Here is a 12,597-nt window from a genome sequence, read left to right as displayed (position 1 = left end):
CCAAAATACTCATTTAGGCTACCAATTGTAATGATGTTCGGGAGGAATTATACCTTGGAGGAATTATACCTTGGAGAAATCCAACCGAGCTTGAATCTCACTTTCTATATTTGTAGGAGTGTTAATGAGGGTGGGGTGGGGTGGGTTTCGAGAGTCCTGAATTTCATCCCAGATATGCGTGGTTCGAGTTCCGCATATTGTCCAATTGGATGTCGTTGTGGTTTAATTACTAATTACTAACTCGCTGATCAGGAAAAAAAGTTGTTGTAGAACACTTTAAAACATGTTTGATAATTTACGAATAAAAATTGATTGTGTATGGATGTTATTGATTTAGCTATTACATATTTGCGGAAAAGAATATATGAAAAACGAAGAACAACAACTAACATGGACAATGTTAAAAATTTGGAAGCACCATTTAGTCTAACTTCAAAAAAGATATTAATAAGCCAAAATCCATTTCCCCTTCTTAATTGGGGGAAAAAAAAGAATACAAAAAACAAAAACCCTCTTGTACACACAAACAGAAATAGATACATATACATAGAAAGAGAAAGAGAAAGAGAAAGGGGGGGAGGTAAGTGGGGTACTATTATGATGATGGTTTTGGAGAGATGATGATGAAGAATGAAGAAAAGATGAGACAAGTGAAATGATAGATGTATATAGATATAATAATATATGTACTCCATTGTATCGTATATCTATATGTAAATGTTGTTTTTAATAACAAGAAACAAGCAGCAGCAGCAGCAGGAACCAAAGGGCTTTTACTCAAAGGCTACATGTGGAGGCAACTCATCGGTCAATTTCAAGACCTCGCCGCCGCCGCCGCTACTCCTCTGCCTCTCCCCGCCGTTCTTCCGCCGTATATTACTCACCATCCGCCGGAAACTGGTAATCAAAGGTAATCTTCGTCTATATACATATATATAATCATATTGAGAAAGTTTGATTTTAGGGTTTTGTTTATTTGGGTGTATAAATTAATGGGTTGTATTTGATTTTAGTCTATTTTAATAAAAATTGTATCTTTATGCTAATCTTCAATAGTTGGTGCTTTATGCTTGTAAATTTGTGAAGTCACCTTTTTATGCATTTTTGATTGTCTTCTGAAATGATTGAGGGATTTATTTATTTGGTGGAAGTTGTTTGGTTTTAATTCGGATTCGATTAATTCGACTTATTCTGTTCAAATGATATGAATTATTATGAGTATCATGGAGTTGTTGTGCTTTTGTAATGAATGGTAATGAAATTATTAGGAATTTGATTATTATGAGGTGGGAATATGGAGCTGATCTTAGGTGCCTTTCGGGAACTGAGAATATTCGAGTAAGTAAAGGTCGGTTTGATTGGTTTACGTTTTGTATGTTGTGGTTTTTGTGTTGAATCTATGTGTTACTTCATATTTCTGTGTTTACGTGAAATGAGTGTAGTTTGTTTAACTTGCTTGATTTGTTATGTTTTATGTTTCAGTGCTTTAAGCTTTTGTATGTAGCCATCATATAGGGTAGCTAAGAAAAGTTAAGAGCTTTCATGCCCGAGCTCAAGTCTCTTGTTGGATGTTATCGTAGGAGCTTTTTGAATTTTGTTTTTTCATTGCATATAACCGGATTTTTGTATAGGCGTAATGACGTTTGTTGAATCTTGTTTTTATGTGAATTTTCGATGTGTTTTGTTTTGTGTTGTTAGTATTTATTACCATCATACGTTTGCATGTATTATTAAAGGTACACCAGATGCAAAAGTCATAAATTTTTGGAGCTAAGTTTTGAGTTTGACACTTTGACCCATGATGTTACTTTTAACAGCCTTTCATATCAAAATAATTTTCATGGAGACTGTGAAAATCCCTTAGCGATGCAATCATGCCCTCAACCTAGATCTCATCCGATTATTGTTGAATACTGTTAGCTTATGATAAATTTCACGATCCTTTAAAACCAGGGGTGGTGACACCTTTATGAGGTAGCCGGCAGGGGTAAAAAGTTTTTTATGAATACCACGAAGTGTCACACATGAAAAAATCTTTGTGCATTAACGTTTAGTTAACTTGCAAAAATCAGCCACTGCAAAATATTCCTAAACTGATGGTAGTTAAACAAAGGTTGCACTACAAAAATTGGCCACTGCTCATGAATATAGATTGCACTTTCGTTATAAAATAAAGGCTCTCTGGGACTAGTGTGTTTGTATGTTCTCCTTTTCATATCCTTCTAATAGTACTTGTTAATTATAATATTCAACGTGTATGTTACTCTTGCTACCACTATTGGGATTTCACGATTCATTAAGGTTTATGGAGGTTAAGAAACTCGTATCATCTATAAATGCACTTGATGGCACTAAGAGTCCAACAAGGTCGTGGCTTTCTTGAACACATACCTTTTGCTCTAATAAGAGTAATGAAAACTTCTAGAATATCATTGCTTCTTTTACATTCCTAGGAAGCTGCCAATTTTAGACAAACAGTAAGGGACATACAAGAAGTACCAGTATGAAATGTGGTAATTTGATCTTTAAAATTAGGAAAATTTATAAAAAAATTCAGCATGTTAGACTTGGCATACTCCTCAGTTTTTTTCTATTTGATGCTTGATCTATCGAAGGTTATGTAATATATATATTACAAAGAAACATTGCCTAAACTGCTAATGTTATCAATTCATACTATATGTGTATTTATAAAACTCTTTGTCGATCAGAGCTGCCTCACATGTCTTTGCCTTTGTTTTCTTTATAAGTTTTATATTCCTTTTCTTCAAGTGATCTTTAGCTTATGCTTTGTAGTCTTTCAAGGACAAAAGGAAACAATCACACAAGCTTTGAGAATTGAGCTAATAAATTCTTACGTTATTTTCTTAATAGTATCCTTTTATATGTATTTTTAATGATTACTCATCACCACTTTATTTTCTTTATAGATGGTGTCTTCTAAACCTTGAAGATAACCCTTCAGAAGATGATTGCTACAATTTTGTGATGCGTGCCGGAAAGTTCAAAATGTTGGATCCCAGCAAGGCTCCACCTTCAAAGAGACCCCGTAAGGACCGAACCCGAGGAAAAGTACCCGAAACCTCTAAGTCCACCGAGAATATGGAATCAGAAATCTGGAAGGACTTCCCAGAAGACTTGTATGAAGCAGTCATTGCAAGACTTCCTGTTGCCACCTTCTTCCGGTTCCGGTCCGTTTGCCAGAAATGGAACTCGTTGTTAAATTCTAATAGTTTCGCAGTTCAATGTGGTCAAGTTCCACGAGCACAGCCTTGGTTTTATACCCGAACACATGAAAATGTCAACACAGGAGCCATGTATGACCCGGTTTCAAGAAAATGGCACCACCCGTCGGTACCTGCCATACCCACAAAAATGATCATTTTACCTGTGGCTTCTGCAGGTGGTCTTGTTTGCTTTCTTGACATTGGGCATAGAAGCTTCTATGTCTGTAATCCTCTCACCCAGTCTTTTAGAGAGTTGCAGGCGAGATCGGTTAAAGTCTGGTCAAGGGTAGCTGTCGGGATGACTGTAAATGAGAAATTGGGTAGTGGGGCGTACAAGATAATGTGGGTTGGGTCTGATGGTGAGTATGAAATTTATGACTCCACTAAGAACACATGGAGTTGCCCAGGTGGCATGACAGCTAGTATCAAGCTTCCACTGTCGCTGAACTTTAGGTCACAGCCTCTATGTGTAGATGGGTCAATGTATTTTTTGAGATCAGATCCAGATGGGATCGTGTCATACAACATGGAAACCGGAAGTTGGAAGCAATTTACAGTTCCGGCCCCTCTCCACCTGAGTGATCACACGCTGGCGGAGTGTGGCGGCAGGATAATGTTGGTAGGATTGCTAACAAAAAATGCTGCCACTTGTGTGTGCATTTGGGAGCTTCAGAAGATGACTCTCTTGTGGAAGGAGGTTGACAGAATGCCAAATATATGGTGCTTAGAATTCTATGGAAAGCACATTAAGATGTCTTGTTTAGGTAACAGAGGCTTGCTCATGTTATCACTTCGATCTAAAATGATGAACCGTTTGGTTACTTATGACATCTTGAGAAAGGAGTGGTTAAAGGTTCCTAACTGTGTGTTCCCACACAGTCGGAAACGGCAATGGATTGCTTGTGGGACGGCCTTTCACCCGTGTCTGACCGCTAAGGCTTAGGTCTTCATTTCCATTGTAGTTTAGTAGGGGTCATATGGATAATTCTGAAAAATGACCCATCTGTGTAATCTTAATATGTTACATTACTTTAATCATCTATGTAATGACACGAACGTGTAATATCCATGATGTTTAATTCTTCTAGGACTACTACGTGTTGCTAGAAACCTAGAAACCTGATACCCAAAAGAAGTAACACATTGCGTACAGGTTGCAAAGAACTACAATTTTAGCACCCTTCACAACTAGGGCACTGTGATCACAAAGAACTACAGATGCCATTTTGAGGGGGGAAGAGGCGGGTATCTTTTTACAAAATATTGAAGCGGTTATATTCTTTGATCAATTGCATTATTAAAATTTGTTTCTTTGGAAGACCGGAGTTTCATAACCAGGTCTTATGCTCCAAATGGGCAGAGGAAAATTAGTATATATATATATACATTTAAGGACCATCTTAACAATACTAGATTTTTGGCTTCTTAAACTTTGGCCACCAAACTTTTTGTTTTTAGGTTTTGGCACAATTTTTACCTTTTTTTACACTTTTACACATTTTTTTTTAAGTTTTCAATTTTACATGAATATCAGGATGTCTAGCATAAATTGTTTTAATCGAGTCCGCACTAGAGAGCCCCTTGACCTCTATTATCAAGAAATCTGGAGGAGATACTAACTCATGCTTAATACTTTTTGCTAAAACAAAAACGTTACCTTTTAAATACTTTTTTATAAATCTTTTTTACCTTTATAATACTCTTTTATAATGTGTGTTTATTTTTATATATCGATCGTGGTCTTATATATGTTGTAGATTTTACGCATCGTTATGTTTCCTGAGACAACGTCCGGCGGTCCGGGGTATAAAAATAGTTATTTACATAATGGCCAAAGGAGCGTGCCAAGCCCATACAGTAGAAAACGTTACATACAAACCAATACAAAATCAGAAAACGTACAAAGACTAGGGTCCAGGGGGTCGCTCGTGCTCTTTGGATTGTTAGATCAAGCGAGAGAGTCCAGGCAGGTCGGAAACTTTGGAATTCTGTCACCAATCCAGAGTAGGCTGTGCTTGAATTGTCTTGATATGCCGTTGACAAATTTCTATTCATCTTCATCATCACAAACTTGGACGACTTGGCCCCGCCGTTTCTAACAGCCGATTGCAAAATGAAGCAAATACAACCCATTTGTGTTCATTGACTGCCACCTTGCCAACGAACGTGTCAGCATGATGGGATCTCTGGTGGATGTACGTTCCACCAGCCATAAAGCATGAGGCCTTGAGCCATAAGGGTTTGATGTGGTGCCATTTAACTAAATAATGTTCCAATCCATCAAAATCATTTTCACAAATTGGACATGCCATGGGGTAAAGGAAATACCATGACTTCCAAAAGTCGACGGTTCCAACTCTTAACCGTTTTCACAAACCGGGTGCATCTTTAAAAGTAACAAACGTAAAACCTCAAATAGAGTTCACAAACCACACTTTCATAGCTTTTATAAGTATTTTTTAATTTTATACGTTCTCTTAATAATACTTCAATATAATGGACAAAAGGTCATTGGCAAATCAACACAACCTACACCCCATTCCTATGCCCATCTGGACACCTTTAGAAGAAACTATAGTAAAACAGAGAAAAAAACACAACTACCGGCCGATGCATGAAATCAAGGGAGCAAGAATTAATAATTAAATGTCAATGATTAAAGATTAATAAATAAACCTATAACCCTAGACATCCATCTCACTGTATACATCTGTGATATCTTGACCCCCAATCATGAAGTCAAAGCTAGCAATGTTACAGTTCCTCAGGCACAATAACAATGACAAATAAAACATGTAAGTACTCTAAAATGGACTATATCCAGTATAAACGAGCCGATGGACAAACTATTATGCACATTGTCCAACTGCATAACGCACACTCCTCAGTTCCTTCTACTCTCAGCTACAATTTTTGCGTCTATCAATCACCTGAAATCTCCGGTCAAGGAAGTCTAACTAATCCGACAAACTTCAAGCAAAAGGACATCAGGACCACCAAAAGTGCTACCTGATCAGCGTTCACCGTTCTTCATTCACTACTTCCTTAACATCTGCCAAAACTGCTGACTCAACATCTGTTAAAACTGCTGACACATGATTACTGGGCAAGTCTAAATCTTTGGCCAACACGTCACCATCATGACCATCATCACCGTCGTCATGTATATTTTCTCGTTCCTGTACAACTTCTATAATTTTCAGAAGTTCGTCAGGTGTGGCTGCAGGATCTAGCTCACGACAACCCTTTAGAGCATTGTGAGATTCTTGGCCAGTCAACAAATGTGAAGGTATTTGATGAGAAAACCGACAAATCTCAGATTCTGGAATTATTCTTGATAGCTTTGGATTTATTTGTCTGTGAAAAACCGTCTTAAAGCCTGCAACTTTCACAAGTTGAGTAACCGTAAAACCCACGTCTTCATCATACTCGTCAATTTCAACGATTTCATATTTATGTTTTACTTCATTTGGTGTTTCTTCATTCCATTCAGGAGACCACATTCTATATAAGGCCCAAACATCTCCTTTCCATGGGTAAACTTGTAAAATCCCATTTTCCAATCTCGTAAAGTTAATTTTGTGCGAAAAATAATTAGGTACAGAAACAATCTCATGTTTTCCTGTCCTAAACTCACCAAATGCAGTTGAGAATCCAGAAAACGGATCCAATTCGTTGTCAGTACGGGAATTTAGCCAACATACCTTTATCTTAAAAGGGTCAACTGAACTGACCTTGCGGATCAAGGCATAATGTCGGGGCATCCCGTCATCATCATCATATGCAGCCCAGACCTGGCCTTCTTTAAAACATGCTTCACATCTTTCCCGGTCAAAATTATGAAAATCAGGATCCTGAACATCAACCACGAGAGGCTCGATAGCTTTCTTTGGTGAGTCTCTAATTAAGGAGTCATCCCGTATTTCTTTTTCATTTTTGCAGTTAGCCACAGCTTTTGAGCTACTCCATTCATGCAACTTCTTCTTGATTTCGTTTCTAGCTTTTTTTACTAATTGAGTGCGGATACCGATACTCGAGATACCTGTCAAGGCGTCAACCTCTTCCTGCTTTCGTTTCGCAGAATTGAAGTGACCAGAGGATGAAAGATTATGGGTTCTTTTCGAATTCTTTTTCCTTCTTAAAGCTTCTTCTCGTTTAATGGCTGCCTGAGCTTCTTCTCTCTCTCTCTTGACTTTCTCATAAGTTTGTTGAACCACGGATGCAGCATAAGCTTCTGATGCAGGATTGCTTGCTTTTGAGAATGGACCCCACTGGAAAGATGAATTATTTGTTGACTTTTGCTTTCCTGTATTAGATGCATTTTTTACTTTTTGACTTTTAAAACCTTTAGTCGAAACTTTGGTGTTTGGTGCTGCAGTCTCCATTGCCAGAAAGGGTTCATTGCAATTCGGACACAGAAGATTTTGATGTAGATACATTCTTAAATACTCATACTGCATCTTGCATCCATGGCACACAGTCCAAAATGTCTTCGGCGTTTGTTTTTCTGTGGAAGAACTCGTGCCCGGCGTCCCTCTATCCTTGGTCGTACTTTTCACACGAGTAGTTGTACTTGTTGTGAAATTATAAAAGCCATTCTGCCCCGGTGATGGTGCTCCACCATTTTGGGTGGAATGTTGCTTATAAACTTTTCTCCTCTGGTCATACGCAGATCGTTTAGTTCTATCAGCTAGAAGACTCCACGATTCTGAGACATATTTGAACGCGCCATCTGCCCCTACAGACTTGTTCTTGTCAGGGTGAAGAAATAAAGCTAGTTTCCGATAATTTTTCCTCACAGTATCATCATCAGCCAATGGGTTTACCCCAAGTATCCCGTAGAAATCTGATTCACCATTTATTTTATTTTCAGCAGCAATATATACATCCAAAGTTGCTATCATTCGAGAAATACCCTCAAGATCAGGATACAAACTTTGGGCCTTCAAAGCAAATTTTTTTGCCCCTTCGACATCCTTCCTAGAAAACTTAATTTCAGCAATTTCTTTCGCTCTCATTGCCTCATCTCTATTGCATTCCATTTTTTTCTTATTCACCTAGTTTTCTTTACCACTAACTTGATAGATAATATATATGCCAAGTCTATACAAAGATTAGGCCCTTAAATGAAACAAGTGCTCTTTGTGCGTCTCCATTGAACCTTCAAAATAAGATATTAGTGATATCAGAATCATGAGATTGATAAACAAGATTGCATCAAAATACTGAAAATCTAACTTCTAAATATTATGGCCGAATTAATAGAATGATCATATCATAAATCATAATATCCATAAGACCATAACTAGAAACAATTACCAAGTTCAAGAAGGAAGTTGGAACAACTGAAATTTAGAACTTGAAATAATCTTTATTTGCAATTCACAAAGGATAAAAAAAGGTCATTATCAAAACTAATCGTAGGTTTTGACAACGGAGCCAGTTGCGGACATATGTTATTAATAATAACACAACACTCAGACAACAAACAGCATACTGCATACGTATGCATACCCACACATCATGGTATCTGCTAAAGATTTTATCCTGCATTGAAGTCATGTGATGGTACTAGACCCACCCATAACGCCTGTCCTATATGAGCTAACCTTTCAAAAGCACTAATCATATGAGATTCATAATATATATGTTAGACACCTATCAGCTGCAGTTAAGACAACCTTTATGACGGAGATCAAGAAGGTCTAAATCTGATGCTGATTTCACACCCTAGATGCAACCTGTAGAATACCCAGATTACTGCTTAAATATTAAGATGAACCATTGTTTGTTCAGTAGGATGGATCTGTGATCTTTCTTGAAGATAACATCATCATTGCCCAACTACATTATTTCTAAACCATAACTTAGTTTTTATCGTATAGACATCTGCCTATTAAGCGGGGTTTGTTTTCTCTGTTTTGAATTCTCAACACATGAGCAATACCCCAAGGAGGTTCAAGTTTCTGACAAACTGAAATTTAAAGCTGCTACTGTTCATGACCATGATGTTTAACATAATAATATCATATCATTTTTTTCCTGTGATTTTACATAACATGGTAAAATATTGTAAATGATTAGCTACACGTGTCCGACCTAATAGGCTAATTATAGTATCATGATCTAGGTACTTATATAGTGACTTTCACCCAGCTAACCAGGATATATAACAGAGACAACTTAATTCACTAAATACCTTATAAAATGTCCTAAAGTTCCACCCAAAGTCGTCGCATCATCTACCATTTAAAGTGTCAAATGGGGAAAATCCTATATAGTTTTTAAACTGTGAAATCCATTTTACTGCTGTATCTCTGTTTCTTTAATAATAATAATCCAAAAGGGAAAGCTTAAAAGTAACGACCACTGGAATGAAATGCTGCAAATATTCTTTAACTTGCACTTTAACATCAATATTCCAGTGACATATCAATTGCAATAGTCATAATGTCATATTAAATACCTATATTCTACACATTAATTTAGACACAATGACCTATGAGTAAACTACTAGCATTGTCAGTTATAGAACTAACATTTAACAACCCAGGGACTAAGATTCTACAAGCATTGTTCTATATTTTGACTCATAGAAATTTCATAAAGCTTATATCGAACACCAAAGTCACCATTAATTCACTTTCTGAGCCTGTTTCAGGACTAACAGCAAGACTGAAAACTGAACCTGGCACTCTTCAATAGCATGTATAAACATTTATGCAACAATGTGATAAATCAGATATCTACATATAACCAAACGAAAGTATCCCACAGAATAACATCAATTCACTTTCCTTTTACAGAACATCTTTTTTTTATTACTTGCAGAAATGGAATCAAACCATAAGAGTTCAAATCGCATTAGTATATATCATATCAAGTTTAACGTACACCAAGTTATGGGCGACAATTCCTAAAGTGACACAAACCCGGCAAAGCAACTAAACTGTTATTGTCTGGGAATAAAGTAACTAACTTGTTTAGTAAACGGGTCTTCTTCGGGACCTTCCCAACCCATTTCCAACCCAGTATAAAATACATCAAAAATCTTACAATTCATAAAATCCTCTGTTGCTTTCTTTAACTATTCTATTGTATTCACTGTCACTTATGCTTACACAATTACACGATAATGTTCACCGTATACATTCAAAATACTCAATTACATATCATCCATGTCGTAAACGGGTCAACACAACTAACCTGTTCAACATGTGCAGATTATGATTCAACTTTTGAACACGCTTGGCTAAACGAGCCGACACGAATGGCAAACCTGACATATATAACATATCAAAGTACTCAAAATCATATACATTTCAGAATCTATAAGCTCATAATTTATAGTTTAAAATACATATATCCAAAATCATATTTTTAATCCTTAGATTCAATGCAGTAAGAATCAGAAAGTAACAAACTTTATTAGATGATTTAATAGATACACAATCTGCCAGCATATCACATTATCTAACATCAACACATGATTACAAATTGATAATATATATATGTATATATAACTGCTATAAAATATACATAAAAAGGGGTTTAATCGTTGATCTAAGAAGAATTTTAATGAGATCGCAAAAACCCTAATTATTTGCAATTAAATTAAAATTGATTAAATATAAAAGAAATGCATGAAATGAAAATGAGAGTGAAAAACGGACCGGAAGTAGAAAAATGTGTTGAATTTGAGATATATTTTTGACTCTTATTTTTTAGGGCATCATCTATCTTGATATATCACTAGAAAGAATTAAAATTGATTAAATAATCAAATGTATTTTTTTTAGCCCTCTATTTGTTTTTCTTTTTTCTCACCCAAACTAAAATCTAAAATCTAAAATATGTATATATGTGCACAAGTTTTATATTCCCTGTATATAAGTACCAACCCAAGTTAAGTTTAGATATGTTAGGTAACCATGGTTACTTTTTAACTCGAACTCAAGTATATAATCTATACTATACTGTAAAGTATTCATTATTATTTTTCTCTAACAAAATAACTAAAAACCTCAAATTATTTATTTTTTCTCACTAATTTAATTATCTTCACTTAATATATAATCTTAATAAAATCATTTATATGACTTGTCAAAATGGAGTAGTTTCTAAGTGAAGTGTTTGTAAAATAATATAATTGATAGATTAATATTACTCTGCCTCTTTGAGGCATGAGGCCCTGAGCCCAGAAATAGTTCTACAAAATTTGGCCCAACCCGTACTCATTTATGATTTTAAGAATAAAATCTTCTGGCCCAAGATTACATCAGTTTTAATTTTGAGACCAAATTGTAGACCCATTGTGTTGTAACTTAAATTCAATTATTGTTACCAACATCAACATGGCAACATTACCTTCAAGTCTTGAACAGTTTGTGTAAAATATGTAATAGATCATTATTAACTATTCTTACATGGCTAAACATGAAGTCATGGAATAAAAAAAAGCAATTGGTTTTTGAAAGTATTCAACTTGTTATAGACCCTTATTTTAAATACTCAATTGGAAAAAATCTCCAATATGAATATAAACCTTCCAAATTCGTCTAACATGGGTACAATAAACCTGAATGATATCAACTCTAAATCTAGTTGTTTATAATACGAAATGAAATGATCATATTTCAGATTAAAACCGTGAGTTTTTTGATGAATATTATAATAAGAAAAAATAATGATGATTAATAAGATTTCATTTTAGTGCACGTAACCAGTAGTTAAATCATAAATGAATTGGTTTTATCACAATATTTGAAGTTAGATTACTTTTTACTACTATTAAAATTAAAATATTAAATAACCTAAACGATAAAAACATGAGATGGAAAATAAAATAATATAAATATGAGTTTAATAACATCCCACACGTAAACTTGGCTTTATATATTTGTATCTATATTTTAGCACCGTTTATAGCCCATGACCAATAATTTGAAAATGACAATTTTATGGTTTTTGTCACATTGATGATGCTACAAGTAATCCAATCCCCCCTTTATTTAAAGCAACAAGTACTTAGCTTGAGGATGGGCAGTTGCTTTCATGTTTGGCCCATATATAAATATATATAAATAAAATAAAATACTCCTAAATAAATAAATAAATTTCAAAGAAAATAGAACCATCACTACTTACCCTTTTACATTATTGCAACCATCACTAGAATTGACATACTGTCTTTTTTCCAATGTCTATATTTGTCATTGCTTAATTTTGTTAATTATTTGTGTCGTGTTTTTAGATCTTGTTTCAAACAAGTAACCTATAGCTAAAGGGCAAAATACTATACAAATTTAAAGTTTGTTATCAATAAAGGGTGACACACGAGTGCATTGCGTGTTTTGCTTTTTGGAGCTTG

At 35.2% G+C, this 12,597-nt stretch overlaps 2 protein-coding genes across 3 annotated transcripts; one reads left to right on the top strand and one right to left on the bottom strand.

The window, feature by feature from the left end:
* Positions 1-481: 481 nt before the first annotated feature.
* Positions 482-4,317, top strand: LOC122585310 (F-box only protein 6-like). Of its 2 annotated transcripts, none has more exons than XM_043757438.1 (2): positions 482-910; positions 2,931-4,317. In XM_043757438.1, the coding sequence occupies exons 1-2, from the start codon at positions 663-665 to the stop codon at positions 4,168-4,170; spliced, it is 1,488 nt and encodes a 495-aa protein (XP_043613373.1). In that variant the 5' UTR covers positions 482-662; the 3' UTR covers positions 4,171-4,317. The 2 variants fall into 2 exon arrangements, with proteins under 2 accessions (XP_043613373.1, XP_043613374.1); XM_043757439.1 differs by lacking the exon at positions 482-910 and adding an exon at positions 1,280-1,338.
* A 1,521-nt stretch (positions 4,318-5,838) lies between these two features.
* On the bottom strand, positions 5,839-10,989 carry LOC122585959. The gene is made up of 3 exons (XM_043758075.1): positions 10,901-10,989; positions 10,434-10,506; positions 5,839-8,388 (listed from the first exon to the last, which is right to left on the bottom strand). The coding sequence occupies exon 3, from the start codon at positions 8,267-8,269 to the stop codon at positions 6,248-6,250; it is 2,022 nt and encodes a 673-aa protein (XP_043614010.1). The 5' UTR covers positions 8,270-8,388; positions 10,434-10,506; positions 10,901-10,989; the 3' UTR covers positions 5,839-6,247.
* Between the last annotated feature and the right edge of the window lie 1,608 nt (positions 10,990-12,597).

Source organism: Erigeron canadensis, chromosome 1 (assembly GCF_010389155.1).
Source record: "Erigeron canadensis isolate Cc75 chromosome 1, C_canadensis_v1, whole genome shotgun sequence".
NCBI lineage: Eukaryota > Viridiplantae > Streptophyta > Magnoliopsida > Asterales > Asteraceae > Erigeron > Erigeron canadensis.
The sequence above is the reverse complement of the archived record's forward strand: the minus strand, read 5'-3'. Positions and strand labels throughout refer to the sequence as shown.

Bases quoted from the DNA above. Each gene is read 5' to 3' on its own strand.
- LOC122585310 (XM_043757438.1), top strand. From the start codon at position 663: ATGTATATAGATATAATAATATATGTACTCCATTGTATCGTATATCTA. The intron at 911-2,930 runs GTAATCTTCGTC...TTTTCTTTATAG, and splicing joins CCGGAAACTGGTAATCAAAG to ATGGTGTCTTCTAAACCTTG.
- LOC122585959 (XM_043758075.1), bottom strand. From the start codon at position 8,269: ATGGAATGCAATAGAGATGAGGCAATGAGAGCGAAAGAAATTGCTGAA.